This window comes from Halyomorpha halys, unplaced genomic scaffold (genome assembly GCF_000696795.3).
Source record: "Halyomorpha halys isolate HHAL.00 unplaced genomic scaffold, Hhal_1.1 Scaffold1578.1, whole genome shotgun sequence".
NCBI classification, from domain to species: Eukaryota; Metazoa; Arthropoda; class Insecta; order Hemiptera; family Pentatomidae; genus Halyomorpha; species Halyomorpha halys.
Window position 1 is genome coordinate 16,715 of NW_027108835.1, and position 24,145 is coordinate 40,859.

The 24,145-nt window shown below is 32.3% G+C and overlaps 1 protein-coding gene across 8 annotated transcripts in view; it reads right to left on the bottom strand.

Annotated features, from left to right (window-relative positions):
* Window positions 1–2,336: 2,336 nt before the first annotated feature.
* LOC106690107 (procathepsin L) overlaps window positions 2,337–24,145 on the bottom strand; it is a 25,174-nt gene continuing 3,365 nt past the window's right edge. For 3 of the 8 annotated variants that reach the window (XM_014435402.2, XM_014435404.2, XM_014435403.2), the window contains 8 exons: window positions 20,566–20,699; window positions 18,514–18,673; window positions 18,268–18,420; window positions 17,996–18,175; window positions 17,734–17,913; window positions 12,768–12,936; window positions 6,717–6,915; window positions 2,337–3,907 (listed from right to left, as the gene is read on the bottom strand). In XM_014435402.2, the coding sequence (XP_014290888.1) occupies window positions 3,835–3,907; window positions 6,717–6,915; window positions 12,768–12,936; window positions 17,734–17,913; window positions 17,996–18,175; window positions 18,268–18,420; window positions 18,514–18,642 (1,083 nt within the window). In that variant the 5' untranslated portion in view covers window positions 18,643–18,673; window positions 20,566–20,699 and the 3' untranslated portion in view covers window positions 2,337–3,834. Of the gene's footprint in view, window positions 3,908–6,716; window positions 6,916–12,767; window positions 12,937–17,733; window positions 17,914–17,995; window positions 18,176–18,267; window positions 18,421–18,513; window positions 18,674–20,565; window positions 20,700–22,285; window positions 23,184–24,145 lie in introns of those variants that run through there. The other 5 variants (XM_014435397.2, XM_014435395.2, XM_067047172.1 and 2 more) reach the window with 4 other exon arrangements.

Sequence of the window (24,145 nt, forward strand, 5' to 3'; positions counted from 1 at the left end):
CGCGGTGCCCATATGCCCGAAATCATTTTCAAATGTTAATGTCACGTATTGATCTTTCGAATAAAAAAAAAAATTTGATTACAATTTAATTTTTTGTGTTATTTTTTACAATTTCAAGTTCTATCGGGCTTAAAAAAACACCCTATATTTTATTTTTTCCCTTGGAAAATTGTCAAATCATGAAAAGTAATGGAGTATTACCCATTTAATACCACCCTCTAATCACAGTACTACAACAGGAACAAAAAATGTATCCACTTTAAAAAATTGGAAATTTTAAATTCCTGAACCTAAAATTTAAAGTTCAGCTTTATAATATCCTAAAAATCATTGATTGGTATCTTTAAATCACCAATGAAGTTTTGAAAATTTTTCGGGGAAGTGTCAACTGACTCAATTTTTTAGAGATCAATTTTTGAGCTTTTTACGAGAATCATCTACATACAGATCATTTTTTATTTAATAATTTAATTATAAAACCCTTACATTAACATAATTAATACAAATAAACCCCGAGTATTTTGAGAAAATTTTTAGATTTAAAATTATCTTCAAATAATAATTATGGTGTGTTCTTGAGATAAAACTAAAGTCATTAATGTAGTTTTATCTCAAGAACGATAAAAACATTATGAATCTTTTATTAATGTGTTTTTTATTTCCTTTTTCATGTACCGTAAAATTTAAAATTATTATAAAATGTCATAAATGATTTGAATGGTAAAAATGGTGGCTTAATGGCGACTGATGTTGAAACTTTTCATTCCAATTAAAATAATTTTAAACAACCCAATTGTAATCACCTTAGATTGATCCCCTAACATTTTAAAAGAAGAGAAAAAACTCTAGTGTAACTTTACAGTAAACAACTCTAAAAATCAATTGAACATTGAAATGGAATTGTCTCTTCATTTGTCAAGCAGAAAGAAATGTTTCCCAAATGGAATTATAACCAACATGAATGAATTAGTGATTCTTGAAAGCCATTTAATTCAAGTAGAACTTAAATATTATTAATTGAATAGTAATTAATCAACCCTAATTAATTAAGTTAATTAAAAATGTATTATCTCACCCATAAAGATAATCAATTGGTCTCAATTCGCATATCGATCTATTTTAACTTTTCATAGTGCCTCTTCTTATATTAGGGTCCTATTATATATTTGTAATAATAAAAGTTAAAATACATTGATTTGCGAGCGTGCGATACTAAAATCGATAACATTTTAATTTTCTGCTTCTTGAAAAAGATATCAAGAGATCCTTGCTATTTAGAAATCTGAAAAGTTAAAATAAATCGACACGTGAGCTTATAATCGAAAGTATTTGTGTTTTCTGCATCTTAGAAACATATAGGGAGACATATGTTACATATCAAAAAGGTCTATAAATCGATAGATGATTTTAAAATCGATAGAATTTTCATTTTGTGCATGTCTTTAAACATGAAGCTAGAAATCTGAAAAGTTAAAGAATATCGATCCTCGATCATAAAGTATATAAAGGGACCGCCTTAGGTCTGTGAGACAAAAAATTTTGTCTTAATGCAGTTATAAGAATACAATTTTATTGGTGGATACACGATTATCAAATCGATAGCATTTTCGTTTTCTATTCGTCTGAAAATGTGTAATGGTACCCTCATACATTAGAAAAAGAAAATGATAAAAATAAACGAATTAAAAAAAAAAATGAATTAAATATTTATTGGAATAATTTTGTATTCGACTAACATTTTATTCGATTGAAATAATATTTCAAATATTCGAATATAAAAGTTGGATTGTTTAGTTGTATGTTTATTTGAAAAAAATATTCGTTTTAAAAATTCACGAATACCAACTGGGAATTAAAATGTATTCGTCCCTCGTCAATCGAATAATTTTAGCCCAACTCTGTCTAAACCACCTATCTCCAAATTATGTATTTAAAATGGTATTTTGTTATGGAATATAAAACTGTGCGGTAATTTACTTTCGGGTGATGAACAAATGGCTTGGATTGCTGTCTAGCTTATTTTAATTGCAAAGCAGACAGTTGTTCAAATTGTTCATTAGTGATAAAATTACGACGTCGGAACAACCATAAAAGTCTTTTCGAAACAACTAAAAATTGATAAATACTATTAAATTTATTAATATTTATTTTTTTAGATCTTTATAATAAATCATTTACTACCAACAGGTATTAACGACTTCATGTTATTATAATTTGTTTCTCCCTTAGGCGCTTCTGCCATGGTCATATCAGTTTTAATGGTTTTGTTTTTCAGAATGAGGAGTCTGCTCCCAGTAGGGAGAAACAGAGGTTTTCATTATTTTTTTTTCAAATAAAACATTTAAAATGATTTTATTTTCAACTTCAAAATAAATAATAAAATATTACAGCACTGGTTATCCTGGTTTCTTGTCATTTTCACGTAACCTACATATCCCAGTCCACACCTCAAGAGCTCTCCACAAGCCACGCCTCCACTCCACGCCTTTCTGGGTATAGTACAAGAGCCCAAGAGGAGAAAAAAGGCAGTTATTTCACCCCAATTTTTTATTACTTTGATGAAAACTATGTATAATTACTAGTCAAAACTGAACAGTATGCCAAGTGTAGGTAAGGAAAATAAAAAATAATTCTGTTTCAAAACGTTAAAAATAATTAATTTTTCATTCGGAGCCCTAATACAGATATTTACGTTCAATTCTTCTCGAGATATATTTTAAAAAAACAAACAATATTTCATAAAAATGTAAAGAACTGAATGACAGTAGCTAGTGAATTTATTTAGAAAAATCTATATCTCAAAGACCATTTGACGTACAGACGTCTGTTAGCACTCAAATGAAAGCTAGTTTAATGGGCTATGAAGTGGTTTATGACGTTTATCATCGTTGGAGTAGTAGTATTCATGATATTTGCTAAAATAAATTAATTTATAGTTGTTCGGACAAATTTTCATTTGTCATATTTATATTTATATGTGAATATCATAAAAACTATTACCCCTACGAAGATAAGTGTGATAAACTACTTTATTGTAAGTTAAATTTCCTTTATTTTGAGGGCTGGCTGACATATGTGCGTCTTATAGGTCTAGATATATATTTTTCCAAAAATCAAACATTTTATACGAACAACTAGAAATTAACAGTTTGTGAATTTATTTTGTCAAATATCATAAAAACTGCTACTCCTACAAAGATAAAAGTTATTAACTATTCTATAGCAAATTCAACTAGCTTTAATTTGGGTGCTGACAGACATCTGTACGTCCTATGGTTTCTTAAATAAAGTTTTTCAAATCTCAAACTTATTGTCTGAACAACTATAAATCAATTTATTTTAAGAAATATCATGAAAACTACTATTCCTACGAAGGTAAACGTCATAAACTACTTTATAACACGTTAAACTAGCTTTAATTTGAGTGTTAATAGACATTTATACGTTACATAGTTCCTGAGATATAGATTTCTCTAAATAAATTAACTAACTACTAATCTTTCAGTAGATTTTTAAGAAATGTTGCTTTTTAAAAAGCTACACCTCAAGAACTATTAAACTTAAATAGCTCTATTAGGGCTAATATTTCAGCAAATTTACTTCCCTTTAAATAATGTTCTTTTAGATTTTCTAGTGTTATTGGTAGTTTTTAAGATATAGAGCTCCGAATGAAAAATTATTGTTGTTTAAGGTTTTGAAACAGCAGTTATTTTTTACTCCTCCTACCTATACTTGGCAGACTCATCCGTTTTGACTAGTAATTATACATAGTTTTCATTAAAGTAATTAATATTTGGATTGAAATAACTGCCTTTTTTCCTTCCGGCTCTTTTACTAGTACCATGACCAACAGCAAGTACACCGTGGTTCATAATTGTAGAGCTGCAGTGTTCCTCGTAGTAAATTCCTGTTAAAGATAATAATAAAATAACATTTTCATGAATACTTGTAATACTTGTAATGTAATTTAAGTATTGAAGAGTATTTTTTGCGAGGTGTTAATATTTGACTGAGGGAGGGTTACATTATTATATAAATGTTTAAATTCATCATGAAAGTTTATGGATGATATGGATCACCCAGCTCGTGCATTTAAACTTACGTTTTGCGAAAGCTCGCGATTGTTGTGTATCTGTATTAACGTTATCCTACAGATGGTTCATGAAATTAGGCTATGCCCGATTTGTGACTTTAAAGTTTCAGAATTTTTGCAGTAAATGGATAATAAATTGTGTTTGGAACAGAATTGAAAAGTTCCAAATCTGCTGATTTTTTAAATAAAAGATTTTAAACAATGGCAAAACAATTTTAAACATTTTATTATGTACATCAATTTTTGTAAATCCATCCGTTTATTCAGATTTTTAAGGTTAAATTAAAAAAAAATCATCCCCGAATCTTAGGTTTTACTGCCACCATATTGAACGGTCCGTAAAATATAATGAGAATTTGTTCACTTTTTACGAAATAAAAACAACACCTTTCTTTTAAATTTCCATATTTAGTCTTTTTGTAGGTTTGATACTCAAAGTTCTTAGTATACAACCTTAACTTATGTTTATAAAGGGTTAGATGCCGGGTGTATGCTCAAATTAGGTTCATACTCAATTAACGTTATCACCTTTAGCTTTGAGAAGGACCCGGTCTCTTCCTGCCACAGCAGCAGTGAACGGCAGAGAATGTGTTATTGTTTAACACGTCTTCGTAAAGAATTTAGGTTTCTTTATTCAGGACCTGGCTTGCACAAGGTTTTTGTTTAATGTCACTACAAAGAAAAAACTTAGGTGTGGTGCACGCATGAGACAACTTTCTCTTAGCACCTTACATACTTATCCAAGTTTGGTATAGATTGGTGGGCTTGGGTTCAAGTTATGCTATGATATAATCATTAAAGCCATTTTCGAGAAAATCTATTAGTCAGTTGATTTAACTGAAAAAGTTGCTATCACGCCGCAGTCATAAATCCTTAGCCACGTAATTTCGGTTCCCCACGACATATCTTTTTTGTGCTAACCTGTCAACCTTGAAAGAACTCATTATATGAATGTTAATGTTTATATTCCGTTAATAAAGTAGATTATTTTTTTATTCTTAGCACTCTCGGAAACATATACGGAGACCCCAATATGATTGAAATCCGAAAAGTTAAAATAAATCGATACAAAAGCGCGTTATTGTAATATTGATTATTTTTTATTCTCAGCACCTCTGAAATTAATCGATTGACCTGAATAAACATAAACATGGCTATATACCAGATATAAGAAAAGTTAAAATGAATCCTGTACTTGGATTTTTTTATTATAATATTATTTTTTAATTTTTCATTTGAAACTAAAGATAGAACTAACTAAACATCAGTTTAGTAATAAAACATAATAAACATCAGTTTACTAATATTATTTCTGGTACAAATTCCAGCAAAGGTTATGGAAATTATAATTTCTTATTGATAATTATTTTAGTCGCTTTTAACTGCTTTAACGTCTACTCTTAAAGAACTATTGATATTTAAATTGGGAATGGAATTTAAAGCGAATTAAAATGTAAATGAATAAACTGTTAACAATTAATTATTGCAAAAGTAATGTTTGTAAAAAGATATGGTATGAATATAAACTTTTATGTCTAACTCTAAACTAACTCTAACAAAAACCTAGGTCTAATGATATTAACAGTACCACACACCCTGACAGTATATTTTAAGTACAATCAGTTAACTTTGTTTATCTGTTTTAACTTATATGTAGCTAGATGTTAAATCATTACCAAGTCAAATTATTAGATAAAAAAATATCACTGGTAAAACAAAAATGTATGTGTTTATATTCTAATAACTAAAGGATGATTCAACTCGTCGAATGATGACAAAATTCTTTATTTGTCACTTATAAGGTTTAATTTTGTAGAAAACTGAACGAAATTTTGATTTTTAAGCGAAATGAACGCACTTTTTACTTTTACTTACCTATATATAGGATATATGGTAAGGGAAAATATGGAAATCGCGCAAAATTTCGATTGCAAAATTACTAAAGGAGAAAATGGAGAAATTAACTATTCAGAATCTGGGAAATACAATACTGCGTATCCGTATCACGGCTTAGTTATATTTTGTATAACCATTGCATTGTTGGCAGGAACAAAGTTGATACTCGTTATTCCCAACTCGAGAATCCCAGAAATATTAATTCCAATAGCGAAAGATTATTATTATAGCGAAAATAAAATTATTGTTTGAAATGTTTGGCTTACAGGGTAGTAAGTGAATATATACAATATTTTTCCAATCGGTTTAGAATAAATCCAAAAATTTGAACCTAGCCAATATAATTACGGAATGACGGATTTTAAATAAAATCAAAGGCGGTGTAGGCAAAATTTGTTGTGAAGCTCCATTCTTTTTTCTTTATCATGACATTTTGATTTGAAATTATTGGCCAAAATTGAACCTCCACTTGTTTTACACCTGTGTGTACGAGTAAAATTTTGCGTTCATGTTTACTGTATGCTTGAGCTTTCAGAAGCGTTAATTTAAAAATAATTCCTTTCACATTTAAATATTAACTAAAAATTAAGTTTTTCGAGACAATTAACTAAAATATCTTAACAGACCAAACTAGATAGACAGAGAGAGGTTTTTACAAATTATATTTATGTATAGCATTTAAAATGATTTTATTTTCAACTTAAGAATAAAAAAAAAAAATGATTACACCAATGGGTAACTTGCACAGGTAGCAATGCCACAGTTATTCCTATTTCTTGTCATTTTGATGTAGCCATCGACGCCCCAATCCTCGCCCCAGGAGTTCTTCACCAGCCAGTAGTCTGTCCCGTTCTCGGAACCGTAACCCACTACAAGCACACCGTGGTCCAGGTCTGTAGAGCTGCAATCTTCCTCGAAGTAGATTCCTGTTAAACATAGTCACATAATAACATCGTTATAAATACATTGGAATGTAATATTTATAAATCGATTTCTCATTTATTTAAATTAAAATATTCTAAAGTATATTTGTGACATGCAGTTGACTTATACCTACGTTTTCCAGAGGGTTGCCGAAATTAGTTCGTGACAGAACGGTGACTTTAAAGTTGGCATAGCTCTTTTCAGAAAATCTAATAAGCCATGTTTAGGCTTTTTTTTAAGTCCCAAATACGGTTTGTTTTTTCAATAAAAGTTCTTCCTTTGTAATGGAAAATTGATTCATAAAACTTTTGTTATGTTTTTGGTAACCGACTTGTTTTTCAGATAATTAAAGGTTAAATTTTGAAATCCACAAGTTTTTCATCGGCCATTTTGAAATGGATTTACCGGATTCCGGCAACCGGTTCTTGCATATGTACATAAACGAGTCATAAGCCATGTGATATATGTTAAATATATGTATACAGAACAATCCTTCGTAAAATCTATGGCCCAACTAAAAATAAATCGATATTATAAACTCTTACATTTTTACTCCAGCGCACTTAAATCAGGAACTTCCAATGGAATAAGTTATTTTTAATATAAGATTCGCATAATAATAATAAAAGCATAGAAAACCCGAAGGTTCGATGCCGATACTAGCAATCGTTCTCTACATAAATAGATCTGTACAGTGACGTCCCTTCAAAACCAAATCGCTAAATCAGTCTTAACGCAATCCTCTCACCTATGTTTCGGACTAGACCTCTAACGTTACCTGCCGGTTCAGTGTTTATTAACATTTTAGGGGTCAATTCGTTAGTAAGTCCCACACCTTATTCTTATTAGCCGCAATGCTATAACCTACATTATATTCTAACCAAACATTCTACAAGTACAAAATACAGAATAATAATATTATGGGGCAAAAAAAATCAATTATTTTTTTGGTAGATGGCTGTAGCGATCGATATCTGGTAAAGTATCGATCAAATAATTTCAGATTTATGCTCGTTGTCAAGGTGACATTTTGCACTAAACAAATTCATTTTCTGTTTTATTATTATTTTTTTTGGTCCATTCAGTTGTGAATTACAGGCTGTTAAAGATGAAAGTCAACAAAGAAAATCGATACATTTTCCCGATTTTTTTATAAAGGCGAAAATGCAAGCCAGGCGGCTGAAATTGTGAATTGTGTTTATGGCCCAGATACTGTAACAGCTAATTACCCACAATTTTGGTTTCTTCGATTCCATTTTGATGTTAAAAACGCGCCTCGCCCTGGCAGGACCGTCGTCGAAAATGTCGATAAAATCATGGAAATAATCGGCATTTTAGCAGTCGTAGCATCGCCCAGGAGCTAAAGATCGACCATAAAATAGTTTCAAACCATTTGCACAAAACTGGGTTCAAAGAGAAGCTTGATGTTCGGGTGCTACAGCAATTAACACCAAAAAACATGATGGATTGAATTTCCATCTGCGAAGCCTTGGCCGAACGGTATGAAATCAACCCTTCTTATGGGGGTTTATTCTTAAACGGATGGTGACTGGGGATGAGAAATGGATCACATACGACAACATTATGCGAAAACTATCGTGGTCAAAGCGCGGTGAAGCATTTCAAACCAGGACGCACGGCCAGGAAGGTTCTGCTGTGCATTTGGTGGGACTGGAAAGGCATCATTTATTATGAGTTGCTTCCATATGGCGAAACACTTAATTCGGATCTTTATTGTCAACAACTGGACCGTTTGAAGCTAGTGATTGACCAGAAATGTCCAGAATTGGCCAACAGAAGAGGTATCGTGTTCCATCAAGAAAACGCCAGGCCACACACATCTATAGTGACTTGCAGGAAACTCCAGAAGCTTGGTTGGGAAGTTTTGATGCATCCACCATATAGTCCTGACCTGACACCAAGCGATTATAATATTTTTCTTGCATTGCAAAACTTTCTTGGTGATAAGAAATTGGCATCAAGAGAAGACTGTGAAAATCGGTTACTAGAGTTTTTCGGCAATAGGGATGAAGATTTCATTCAGAGGCATTATGAACCTACCTTTAAAATGGCAGCAAATTACAGAACAAAACGGTGGATATTTGACTCAAATCGGATAATCCGAAACATGTTAGAAAAAGTCTTGAATTTCACTTAAAAATAATGAATTTATTTTTCCCCCACCTAATATATTTTAATTGGAAGTTTTCTTCATCTCGGCATTTAAAAAAATTAATGTAATCAACTTCCTACAAAAGAAAATCCAGAATAAATATATTAAGTTACACGAAAAATTGTGAAAATTTGAGACATAAAGGTAAAGGCTACTAGAATGCACGTGAAATGACCTATAGTGTGACTTATAGGCATTATAGGTGACCCGAAGCACACCTAATCCAATAGAGATATATTCACAAATCTTATGTTATCAATGTTATGTGCGTTACATAGAAAAAAAAGAAGAAGTTACAAAGCCAACTTCACTTCTTAAAGTAACAACTACCAAGTTTCATTTCGAAATTCTCAAAACTCTTGAAAAAAAGAGAATATGAATTGATTTTTGAATTCTATATATCAAAACATATAGTATATATATGTTTTGATCCAATCAATAGTTGTTACTGAATTTGTCTGGAGAATTTAACAATCCATCGAATTAATATGCAATCATATGTGCACTTGTTAGTACCTAGCCATGTAGGAGAGAAAACAAATATTATGATTAACAAGATGTATGGGGTACTAGGCCTTTATAGCGATTGGATTGGGTAAGGAGAGATAAAAAGGTTTACCGGTCCTGAAACTATACCTCCTATACTTCCTAAGGGTGGTTTGGCACTGAGTCACATTCCAAATAGGTGGAGATTGTCGAAAGTGTGTTACATACCTAAACCGGAGAAAGCGTCTTGTGACAACCCCAAGGCCTATAGACCTATTTGTCTGACATCTTTCTCGAAGAAAGTACTTGAGAAAGTCATTGACAGACATATTAGGGAAACTACACTGGTAGAGCGCAGCGCACGATTTGCCTACCATCCGGTAAATCCAGTGAAGATGCCTGATACCATCTGGTGTCTAGGATTGAGAAAAGCTTGGCTTATAAGGAAATTATGGCTGGCATCTTTATTGATATTGAAGGTCCCTTTGACCGCACCCCTTATTGAATGAAAATTAAAGGGATGGGACAGGTTTCTTCAAAATGGGTTAGCGCAATGCTGGAATGAAGAATGCTCATATGAAATCTGGGAGGAACTAAAATGTGGATGAAGCCCGTTGGTGGCTGTCTACAGGGTTGCGTACTATCTCATTTCCTGTGGTGCATGGTGGTTGACACTTTACTGGTCAAATCTAATAGAGCAGGAATATGCTGATGATGCCGTTACAGATTTCTGTAGTGAGGTCAAACATCTTGGCATTACTTTGGATAGTAAATTGAAATGACAACTTCATGTTGAACGGACCAGTATGAAGGCACTAAGGTGTCTCTGGGCATGCAAAGGAGCGGTAAGCAAATCCTGAGGCCTAAAACCAAAAAGTTATTTATTTGTACATGGCAGTGATAAGACCCATTATCAGCAAATCTTAGACCTGGCTCGGGAAACTTCAGAGATTGGGATTCCTTATGATGACTGGTGCCATGAGCACCACTCCCGCTATAGTGATGGAGGTTCTCTTGAGTATAACACCCCTGTATATAGAACACTTCAACACCTCAAGACCTCCGTAAGTTCTTCTTTGATAGCTTCCGGTGGTGTTGAGGGGTGTAATTGTCTGATGACTACTCTGAACGCCCTCTCCTGACGTATCTGATATGTGTGGTAGTCAGCTTTTGTTTCAGATAAATATTTTATTATTTTCCTGTATGTGTCTGCGGTATCTGAAATTATTTCGTATCATTGATGCGACTTTGACAAACATATGTACCTGGGTTAACTACAATATTAATTTGCTGGCAAAAAAATATGAAAATTTTTGATGTTTTTGATAAATATTGGCGGTGGCTTGGGTTCTCTGGGGGTCTGGTTCGCTTCCATGTTGTCTACTGGTAAATTTATTAATACATCGTATGGATTTGGCGTGAAAAATGGCGATTCCTCAGTTGGGCTTGGATTAGAAGGGCCAGGTTGGAAGTTCATTTCATCAATTGAACTACCACCTGGGGTCTGTTTCATAATGAAAGCTAATAGTATTAGTTGATAGTACAAGTGTAGAAACTAGTGTGGTAATAATACTAATACTTATTTTTTTCATGATAGGGATGACTATTAGTGATATTACAGGAATTAAAAAATACTAAAGAACAAGTTACTATTGTACAAGTCCGTGTATTTGAATTAAGATAAATCTACAAGACTAATAGTATTAGTTTATACTTTATTATGAAACAGGGCCCTGGTGTGTCAGGTGGTGTGTTTCTTAGTGATTTTCTTGGTTTTTGTTTTGCTGGAGAGTTTCTGGGTGTATTACCCAGGCTTCGGGATCTTTTCGTGCTATTTTTACTGGACATCACCATATGGAAGTATCTCATACCATAATGGTGAGTCGAGATAAGAAAAGAAAATAAGAAAAGAAGTTAAAAATAGATCAATTTTAGTTTGCGTGTTTATATACGTATTTAAAGATGTAAAATACAGTGCGGTCCTTCTTCAATGCCAGCCAGTGAGCAACTGAGAAAGGCTGAAGTTGTTATCTCTAGTACGAGTCTATGGCTGCTGTTAGTATTAAGGAACGCATACACAGTTCACTAAAAGTTTATAAATTAGCGACAACTCACCTATATTTTAGTTCTCATGTGAGCAGTATCACTTATTATTACACTGACACTGTTTTTATTTTAGTTCACTGGAAAATACAGTCTATTGTGGAACACAAAGTAGCATATGTTCATTTGCTAACTAGCGCATGCGCACACCGGAACAAGACTCTAGAGCAGGAATATGGACAGACCTAATGAAGGCTTCCCCATATAGGTACTGCCACTAGGTAGACCCACCACGGTCTTTCAGGCTGAGGTGTTCGCAATTAATGGCTATACCCTGAATTTAATAAAAGGGGGTACAAGGTGTAAGCTAATTACGATTTTTACGGATGGTCAGGCGCTGGGTAGTTATGTAGCCCGCTCAAAATTGGTGTAAGAGTGTAAGATTAACCTAAACTCCCTTTCCTTAATCAACAAAGCACAGGTAGAATGGGTACCTGGTCACAAAGGCATTTAAGGCAATGAGCGCGCTAACTACCTTGCTAGGAAAGGATCTTAGACGCTCCGTTTACCCCCAACCCCATATGTGAGTTTAGTCTCAGTCATGCGAAGAGGTACATTAAAATGATGGCTGAGGGCAAGGCTGGGTTATTTTAGAGGATCACCTGAAGAGTAGAGCAGTCAAAGATATTTCTAAAGGGCTCCTGTCTAAAACACACTTCTCATTATAGACAGGAGGACTCTAAAATAGGTGATAGGTCTATACATAAACACTGTCAGTTGAATAAGCATCTCCATAAAATGAGACTGACAGAGTCACCAATCTCCAGGTTCTGCAGAAAGGATGATGAGACTGCGTACCATATCGTTTGGTGATGTGATGTATTAGCAAGGATACGATTTTTTACCTTTGGGAAGGATTGCATCTCAGACCCTAAACTTTGTGAGACGGTTGACCCGTATACGATATCTAGATGCGCAAAGACAACTGACCTGTTGCTGTTGAGCAGAGAAGGGACGGCGTACAATAGGCCCTCCGTGGCCACGCAGTTGCCGGCGGGGGGAGGAAAAAAAATAAAAAAGAGGATATTTTGTTGGGAAAACCTGACCTATATAATGAGTCATCCATGTTAAAAGGTATAGTAATATCCTTGCCTGAATGGTAATGATGGAAAGATGTATGGCTTGCATCAATGGCCACAGAGACTGGACCAAAGTTGGCTACTGATGATTGCAAGGCTAACTCGTCACCTCGGGGAATAAGTTTGTATCCTGTGACTGTGGCTCCAACAGTTGATTTGTTAAATTTACAAACTTCGCTATTCTGAAGAAAAAAAAAAGTAATTGACTTTAATTTATTTGTAATTTAAATGAATATTTAGAAAACAAATGGCTTGTTTTCGTATTATTTCCAAAAATCCTACAGATAAACAAAAAACCCCGGTGCGGTATCAAACAACTTTCACCGACAATGATTTCAAAGCATACTACTTTTTGTTAGTATATTTATATTTATTGTTTAGGTAAAAAATACTATTTTTGTCTTTTTATGTTACCATTTTTGTCATAAGTGATGACAGCTGTCATAACTTATGACTATTGTTTTATAAATTGATTGGAGTTTGTCAGGGGATGCGGTCAGCAAAGATCAACATAATTAAACAAAACAATATTTATTTATTTTATGCCGACGTTTCGACCTGAGTTTCAGGTCTTCATCAGGGCTAGAACAAAAGAGATAATACCAAAATTTAGAGAAACATAAAATTGAAAAGGAATAGTATACAAACAAATTTGGAATTATACAAAATATTGAATTGAATCATAAATGATAAAAATCGATAATTGAATAGTAAAAAAAAAATTGTTTGATAATCGTGGAATTAGATGGTAGTAAATCGAAAACAATGAAAGATGAAGTATTATATTACGTAGGTAAGAAGATATGTATAATATAAGATATGCAAGTAGTGTCTAAAAAACTGAAAAAACGAATATTGAATCTACAAATTGAACAATATGACAGAAAATGAAATATAGTGCGTGAGTGACTTATATCTGAATTACAGTGTGAGTATTAACTTATATACCTATACCTAAAACTGTAAATATATATATTTATATAAAACAGGAAAAAGGTAGAATATGGAGAATGGGAAAAGAATAATGTAAGAAATGTGAGAACGAGAAAGGAGACACACAGTAAGGCGTAGAAGGTAGGCCCAAAACTAATTGATTTTTAGAAAGGCACACCAGAGTGGGCGACGGACAGACAAAGGATTCGCTAGAAACGTAACTGTCAAGAAAGACCGTTAAGACACAACAGTTGATATGAAATACCAATGATAAAAATAGAAGTCAAGTTACGGATTAAAAAACATAAAGCCAGTGATATGTAAAATTATGGAACCCAAAGGTCAAAAAATTATGAATAAAAATTAATAAGAATAAAAAAATAAAATAAAAAAATTAATAATAATAGATAAAATAAAATAAATTATGGGTGCTTTAATAAATTAACGATTTGGGAATTGGCTAGGGATAGGTTTTGTTTATCTGTTTTGTGATTGACTGGAGAAGCTTCTAATTGTATAAAAATGCTTTCGGATAACAATCGTTTGTCATGTTAGGGACAGAGGCTAGTATGGAGGTATTGTCAAAATCAAACGAGTGTTTGAGTGTTAAACTATGTTCGGATAATTTTGAAGCTGTGAAGTTACGGGAGGAGACGGTATATTTGTGCTGGGTTATACGGTGTTAAAGCAAATTTTTTTGTTTCGCCAATGTAGGATGGATTACAATTAGAAGTGGAACAGAAGATACGGTACACAACATGGGAATGGTATTGAGGAGGAATAGGATCTTTAAGATTGGTGTAAATAAAAGACAGTTTATTATGGGCTTTGAAGGCTAGGAGGAGGTTAGTGATGGAGGAAAGTAATTGTTTATGAATGTTATCTGTAAGAAAGGGTAAGGTAATAATCTATATAGGAGGATGGAAAAAGATTGTAGAGAGTTTTGTGTAGATGGGGTGCGGTTTTTATAATTGTAAATTGATTTTAGGAGTGAAGTTGTAGTTTAAGAGAATTTGGGATGATATCACGGGACGTAGAGGTGTATGTGGAATGATCGGATAGGAATTATATTTAGGTATGGAGAAATTAGGAACTAGGCTAAGAATGTTGAGTACATTGGAGGGAATACCAGTAGATGAGATATTAAGGACTCATTTTTTCATTGTAGTCAGAGCGGTTCATAATGACAGTCTTGTTTCCTTTGTCGGCTTTGGTAATAATAATGTCATCATGAGAACTAAGGAAGAATCGGGTGAAAGAAAGGTCTTTAAAGAAAAGGGGAGAAAATGTGGAAGAAAAGGATGGAAGGTGTTGGAGGTAATTAGGGATGGTATTGCAAATAGTAATGCGTAATAACTCTTTACTCTCGTTAGAATCATGAAATAGGGGGTCGTTGTGAATGTATTCTAAGTCTGTAAGTAATTCTGGAATAATTTTTAGTGAAGATTTGGGTATGGAGAAATTAAGACCTAGGCTAAGAATGTTGAGTACATTGGAGGGAATATCAGTAGATGAGATATTAAGGACTCCTTTGGGATAAATTTTGTTGGTTAGTGATTCTTGATACAGATTATTGAACTTAATAATGAGTTTTTGTTTTTTGTGTACCCGGGTTGAGTTGAAAATTGTGGTAATTAATGTGGAAAGACCTCCAAAATGGGTCTCACCCATATTGGTTCATAGAATGTGTGAAAGAGATGTTGTGTTGGAGAAAATAAATGTGTTGAATGGTTTCACGGATCTTTAAATTAAGTAGAGACCTTTTGAATTTGGTAGAATATGACGAAAGTTTAGAATGAAGTGGGCCAGACATAGAAATATGTTTAAAAGAATTGTTTATAGATTTAGGAAAAAGGGAATTTGACCTGCATTTAAGTAGAAAAATTCGTTGTTCTGAACTGTGTGCCAATCGTCTATGAAGTGAACAAAGATAATTTATTTGAAGATTTGAAATTGGGAAAAGATGATTTTAGGGAAGAGACAGTTAAATTAGATAGAACTGGCATGGGAACATTAAGAACTGATACCGATATGGTGGAAGATGCAGAAGAATTATTGATGAGAGAAGAGGCCGGAGTTTGATGAGAAGTGACAGGTGGAGTTGAGTAAGCCTGAAGAGAAGTAGTGGGCTGAGTTGAAGAATTCCGATGAAAAAGGGTCTGTAGAGTTGCAGAATTGTGCTGTGAAGTGGTGAATATGGTTGATGTTGATGAGATTTAGATGTGTTGTATGTTCTGGTGTAGTGAGTTCTGGAGTAGTGGAGTTTTTTAATCCATAACTTGACTTCTATTTTTATCATTGGTATTCATATCAACGGTTGTGTCTTAACGGTCTTTCTTGACAGTTACGTTTCTAACGAATCCTTTGTCTGTCCGTCGCCCACTCTGGTGTGCCTTTCTAAAAATCAATCAGTTTTGGGCCTACCTTCTACGCCATATTGTGAGTCTCCTTTCTCGTTCACATATTTCTAACATCATTATTTTCCCATTCTCCATATTCTACCTTTTTCCTGTTTTACATAAATATATATATTTGAAAAATTGAAAAAGATGAAATAATGGTTAATTACGATGCGGTAAAATGAAAATGCAACAATGGGTGATAAAAAGTACTATAGTTTTAATTGTATAAAAGGTTTGTCAGAAGCGCCATTAAAAAGGCCATTAAAGGACTATCATATAGAAGAATCTTCATTGTGTTCAAACATAATAAAAGAAAAAATATTGTAATAAAACAAAAAGCTCAATAGATAGTAAATAATTATCTGAATCTGAAGTAAGTATATAGTAATCTGAATTTGAATTGGTATATAAAATTCCATCCATTAATTTTCCAGCAATGTATTCGTGAAACAAAGCATATAAAAATATAAATAAATACTCAAAGAAAACTGCTGAAATATTTTTCAGAATAAATAATTTTTAAAGAATAGTTTTTGTACTGATATTGTATGTTTTGTGAGTGAATAACCATTTTATAAAATTTAAATGAAATTATTATGATATTTATTTGATGTTTGTTATTATTTCAAAAATTATATTACATTAAAATGAAGGACAATTTTTAAATGATGAATTGTGACTAAGTCAATTATAATTGAGATATATTCAAAAATATTAATCTTATGTGTGAGGAAGTAATATGATAATAATATTAGTACAAGAGCGAAGTAGAAAAAAAGGCAGTTATTTCTTCCCAATTTTTGATTACTTTAATGAAAACTATGTATAATTACTAGCCAAAACTGATGAGTCTGCCAAGTATAGGTAGGGGGAATAAAAAATGTCGGCTGTTTCAAAACGTTAAAAAAAATAAATTTTTCATTCGAAGCTCTATATCTTTAAAATTACAAACAGTACTAGAAAACCTGAGAGGACATTATTTGAAGCAGAGTAAATTTTTTGAAATATTAGCCCTAATAGAGCTATTTACGTTCAATGGTTACCAAGAAGTAGCTTTTTAAAAAGCAACATTTCTTAAAAATGTACTGAAAGATTAGTATTTAGTGAATTTATTGTGAGAAACCTATATCTCAGGAACTATGTGACGTATAGATGTCTATTAGCACTCATATTAAAGCTAGTTAAAAAAAAATCATCATTAAATTTTGAGGAAATGGTAAAAAAATGTAAATGTGATGTGAAGTGTGACTTCAAGCAAGTCAATTTTAAGGAAAAAATTGCCACGTCTCAGGATCTACCTTAAATGTGTTATATTAGTTTTGTAAAACTTTTCGTTTCTGACCTCAGCTGTTTACATTTATGCTCACAGACCATTTTGGTAATAGATAGACAAAATTATGTGCTGAAAAAGAATTCCCCGCATTTAACGGAAAGGTCAAGTTCTCTACAAAATGAATTAAATTTTGAAGCTGAAGAAAAAGAGTTAAAATTTACAATTATGCTTACGGTTCTAAATGTAAATCTTAATAGGTATATGGATATAGAACTTTTCATAACACTAACTTTCTGTGATGGTCGCTTAAGACTGTAATGCTATAATGTAAGATTGTAATGCTATTTTAAATTAGTGTACAAATAAACTACCTTGGCTTCGTATGGGTAAGATTCTTCAGTGTCGATTCCATTATTTTTCTTAACATATTCAAAAGCCTTATCCGGAGAGCTACCATTACCTCCTTCTTTTGAGCAGTCCATCAAATTCTGTACGCTAAGAGATAAGAGTTCTCCAGTCTTGAAGAAATGTTGACTTTCAATGGAGCCGGTCTGTAAAACCAATCTGTTGATTTAAATGAAAAATATTCCAACAAAGTAAATAGCTTGATGAAAATCTAACAAAAGTACGCACGGCAGAGAATGCCCAGCACGATCCAAAATGCCTTTGATCTTTGACAGGTGTGATGGCACCTTTTTGCCTCCAATCCACACTTTCTGGAAGTGTTTCGTTTGCTGGAGCAACATAAAGTTCTCCCGTTTGTTTTTGATTTCCTATGTAGCCATTCATTAACTTTCTGATTTCTTTGGAAGTCTAGAAGAAATCAAATGTTAAAACTGCTAACATAACATAAGTCAAAGAATAAACTGAAAAATTATTTCAAATAAATAAACCAAACTGTTTACCATATCGGTGAATTTATTGATTCTTAATTCGTATGTTTTAATACCTTTATCGTACAATGCGTTATGTATATCGATTTTGATCTTATTATCAAAATATATATTCTTTCTTAACTCGTTTTGTTCCTTTGTTGCGTAATTCTTTCCATATTCGTCCTAATAAAATAAGTTAATTTAATCGGTCAACATAAAAATAATGTTTAAATTTAATAAACTATTGTTAATTATTACGCTATCACTACAAGTTACCTTATAAGCGTTCCATTCATCTTCCTCAATTTGGACAACAATTATTAAAAATGCCGACAACATCAGGATAAATATTAAACATGAAACATGTGTTAACTTCACCTTTTTCAAAACTGTAAAAGATATCATTGTGCTTTTGTTTTTATTGATTGAGTATTGGCTGAAATAATTTTTCTTGATCATTATGTATGTAGAAACATATATTTTGGTAGGACCATAACATATTGATAACAAATGATTGTAAAGTGGAGTGCCTGTGGTACAACTATTTTTTCAAGTTTGAAACGTCCTGGCGCGCTTGAGCAAGGAGCCAGACGAGTTCTAGAGTTAAAAAATAAAAGTTCTCGTGGGTTGTGGAGTGTTCATGTGAGTAATGTTCCGTTGTTAATAACAATATTCTGAATTAAATCCTGCAGAAAATGTAATCCCATGATTTTACATTTATTATATATCAAAAAATGTGCGTTTTATGGGGGATATTAGAGGCTGTAGTGTCATTTTTAATCTAGTAGTGATTATGGTACAAACTTGTTTTCTCAAATTGACCATATTTTCACTCTTTTTACCAGACAGTAGGGTAACGAAATACTTCGTGTCTACAAGAAGAAATTAGGAGAACGTTCGTGCAGGAATTATATGGAACAAATGAGACTTCAACATTCAAAAAGAAGAAGCTGTTCAAGAAAATCCAAGAAAAAAGGGTGTAATTTTGTTTCTGGCGATATTTTCATTTCCGTGACATGTTTTAGGGATAGGGCGCCACTTTTTTATTGTTGTTCCTAGAGTAGGTTGTATTTCTGGGTGATGATTCACATTGAAAAATAAATATTTTTTTCAAGAATGAAAATATTTTTTGTTAACCCTACAATTGTTTTCTTTAATAGTTGAAACAATTCATTCCGCGAAAGGTATTTAAAAATGTCTTTTTAAACTGAGGAATCTAATTTGCAACATTTTCTTCAATTAGCCTAAATTATTGGACAAAAAATCAAAAACCAATTTTTTCTACTTCCTGAAACCGTCTTGAACCTCTAAGAGTGAAAAGAACGGGTGGCAATGGTTCAAAAACATTTATATCCTTGGAATCCATGATAAAAAAGGGTGAAAAAAAATACCCTCTTGCGTTGTGAAAATGGTATAGCACGGTTACCACATGAAGAATATTTTTTTTCATCGATGAAAGTGAAACCTGATAATCAAAAAGTGTGCAAAGGTATATTAAGTTTAAAAATAAAAAAATATACCATAGTCACCCCACTTTACGGTATATAAATAATTTAAGAGGTAAATAATTATTATGTTGGACATCATAGCAATGATAATTAAAACTAGTAACTATAAGTATAAATTTTAATTTATTTTATTAAACACTATACAGTGCTATTGGAAGTGGATGGAAGAATTAAAAGTCCAATTTATTTGGATTAATCAATATTTGTTATTAGGTGTAAAATTGTGAGCATTTGTATATTGGCCAACATCATACTGACTCAGTTAATATTTTTTTAAATATGAAGACAGTCAGGATTACGATAAAAAAGAACTAAAATAGTCAACAACTATTTATTTCCGACGTTTCGCTCTACTTTGTAGAGCTTCGTTAGGGCTTTTCAAGTTGATAGCGTTACAGACTTTTGAGATAAAGGATATTAACTTGAACAGCCCTGAAGAAGCTCACAAAAGTGGGGCAACACGTCGGAAATAAATAGTTGTTAACTATATTGTTTTTTTTTACCGTAATCCTAACCGTCTTCTTCATATTTGAAATTATACGGTCAATTATTTATATATATAACAATTTTTTAGTGGAGTTTTTTGATTAAAAACTAAAATCTTTAAAATATTTTCAGTAACTATATTAATAAATTCGAATTTTTAAAAAAGTTCTGTGTCTTGTGAGCAGTTGAATTTATTCCCATTAAAAACAATCCTATGCCTTCAAATGTTATTTAAAAAATATATAATATGAATTTTGGATAGAAATGGTCGTAAATAAATTACGACAGCTAGAAGAATAGTAGAAAAAAAAGTTTAAAATATTTATTTTCATACTTCACTCGACCAAAAGGCCGAAAAGTGATAGGAGACTATCGGCTCCTGTGCTGGAAAGTACCGAAACTCCAGTAAGGGCACACAGTTTGCACCACCAAACGGCGGCCATAGGAACCCATCAAGTGCACCAACGCCTGTAAGTTCAAGTCGTAATATAAATGATCAAAATCAATTAATTATTATCTTTTATATAGGTATATACAAGTGTTATTTTATAAATACCAATTCATTGTATATATTACCAATAAAACTAATTTAGAAAGACCTCCTGGATACAGCTTATGAGATTTGTACTCTTATTTTAAAAATATTTTGCTGGGTTTCTTATGGAAATCCTTTTCACTTTTAGTTAACGATTTTTTTCAAAATCTAATCATCTCTCGAAATGAGCCGGATCGTTTGAAAGATAATTGAATTGTCCATTTATACACGCTAGAAAAATCTTTTTTGGATCTACATTAGAAATAGCAAGAATTTAACCAAGGTGGTAATATTCTAATAAAATTGCAAGTTAAACTAGAAGTAATTGTGAACTAATATCTTTTAATTAAATCTGATGCAAAACTATTTGAAAAGGCGATGGTGAAGTGGTGAGACATTCGGTCATAAAACATGGTATCTTACTTTTGTGGGAATTGAAGTTTTTGATAATACCTAATTCCTTAAAGCTGATTTCACAGTTTTTTTAAATATAATGTGTTGGATTTTTTTAACAATAATATTAGTATTAATTGATGGTAGGCTAAATGACCCAATGATTGACGCTTTAAGGAGAGCTCAATTTTCTATCATACATTTTCCCTTTAATTTTTTTTTTTTGTAACAAACTGAATATATCAATTTTTTGTCAACTCATTCCATTTGAAAAGCATATAAACAAATTTTAAAGACATTACGTATTTAAAAAAATAAAGAAATAAATGTAGCCTTACTCTGTTTCTTAGGATTACAATAAAGGAAAATTAAAATAGTACAACTTTTTAATTTCTACAAACAACAAAATGTTATCGAAAATAGTAGGAAAATGGAATATTGATCAAATTTTCAAGAATTAAAACACAAATAAAAAGATCTTTCCGAATTACAAAAAATTGGGTACAAAAATTATTTTTAACTAAAAAATAGAAATTATGAACACAAAAAGGAAGGGTTTCCATGTACAGTCAGTAGTTTTGGAAAGGCAGTTTGCTTTTAGATTTAGTTTTATCTGTGTCTTCTATCTTCATTTTTCTTCTTCTGTTCTTCACCATTTTCTTCTTTCTTCTTCAATGCTTTCTCCAGCTTGAACGACTTTTTCACAATCTTCGTAGAATGAAATAGAATCACGGTTCTAAGGAAACAAACCACATTTACGGACACAGTTGCTAATTACCGAGGTTGTGACCATTTCTCTCTTAGTAATTTTACGAAATGTAGCTTTTCAATTTAGGACTTTCCATATGGTTGACTCAATCATAAATAAAGCAGGCATAAATCAGGAAGGAACAATATTTACAAAGATGGTCCAAGTTCTGGTCTATGCACACGACGTCATTATCATCGGTAGATCCCCTCAGAGCATTAGGATGGCTTTCGAAACGATGGATGTCGAAGCATGAAAGGTGGGCTGCATATTAAAGGGGAAAAACGAAGATAGCTGGGAAAGTAGCCACTGGATCAGAGGCAGAGTCGCTTTGTAATGGGTCCCTACAATGTCGAAGTGGTAAGAAACTTTTCTTACCTTGGCTATGTTATCAATGAGAACCAGATTGAAGAAGAAGAGGCATAAATGGCTTGGCCATGTGATGAGGATGAGCGAGGAAAGAGTGGCTCATAAATTGTACATTCAGGTGTGCGGTGACGTGGAAGGCCGAAGGGCTGATGGAGGGATGCTCTAGGGCAGGATCTGCGACAATTGAGGATCCAAGTTACCCTTACAGAAGATAGAAAAAGATGGTTATAGTTTGCTTATTTAATAGCCAGAGTATTTTAGAATATTTCCTTTTTTCAAGCATCTTTTTCTACTAAAGAAAAACACAGAGTAAACGAATCGAATGTAATGTTATTTCACCAAGGAATAGATTGTTAACAGGGCGTCAACTTCAACAGCAATAATAAAATCCAGTCATTCTAAATGAATGATATCACAACAAATGGATAAATGGATGAAAATTCCCACTTAAATTTTTGATATACATCACTGAGAGCCATTTTCCTAACGTGCCAAGGAAAGGTGGAAGGGTGTTTGTTGTATTCCTAATGTTGACTCTATCATAACCTCAAGATTTGTTTATTTCATACTTTGACAGTCCTAAAGTCAAGTGACACTGGGCTCTTAGAATTAATAGTAAACAATTTAATGCATACATTACAAAACGAAATCTTAAGAAATATTCTTCCCTTCTTATCAAATTCACTTAAGAAGAGAGTGACAGGTGCTTGACTTGAGGAAGTATCAAACTAAAATGGCGGTAAATATTATTAACAGAGCTACATAGTTGATAATGTTAGCCATCATTAGTCTTCAGCCATTGTTTTTTCTACTGGCAGCAAGTTTAATGAATCCTATTCTACCTAATTGTTATTATTCAAATTTGAATTTGAACTATCAACTTTAAAATCCGTGTCAACTATTGGGTTTTGGGGAGTTAACAATTTATGATAATGACTGGTTTGAGAAAAAACAAGGTAACTGACGAAAATGGCTGCCCGACTTGGTCTTGTTTCTTAATGATAATAAAACTAAATCTAATACTTTCGATGTCAGTAACAGTTCTGACAAGAATTTTTTTGGTGATAGTAATGCTGAAGACCATGGCTATGGTTTCGTACTTGAGTACAACCAAATCGGATCCAAGTTACTCATCAAAAAAGATAAGGAAAGTGTAGTTCTTCACCTGTTTGAAGAACATGCAGTATACACAATATTTTACAGCCTCTTCCTGATTTAACCTACTTAAAAGTATATTTTAACTTTTATTTCTTCAACTTTAGGTCCCGTGTGTTTTAATATCTATATAAACGATATTAAAAAAATTACAAGTGAAAACGAATACTTCTTTGTCGACGATTATCGTTTTATCACAACAAAATTACAAAATATCTCTGGAAAAATCCCAAAATTACTATTCAAAATTTTAAAATAGGCTCATGACAAAGGTCATGTTAACTACGATAAAACGGTCATTGTGTTGATAAAATCACCCCATATCCCTTCTGTAGACGACTCTGAAATTAAACCCCATGACTGTGACTGTATCACTAACATTAATAATATAAAAATATGTTGCTGTAAAACACTAAATGTTGTAGAAAAATATAAATATCTAGGTGTTACTGTGGATAATGTTTTTTCTTGGGAACCACACCTAGGAAATGTTTTAAAGAGATTGAGAGTATGCTCAAATAAAGATTATCTCCAATTTGTCCAACTTAGCAGAGAAACCTTAATAATGGTATACAAAGTACTATTTAAATCGACATTTCATAATTGGACATATAGATAGATTTATTTATTGATAGATATTACAATCTGCCACACAGTTGTGGACAGTAAGTAATAGTGATGAATGAATCTGATACATACTAAAATAAAATAAAA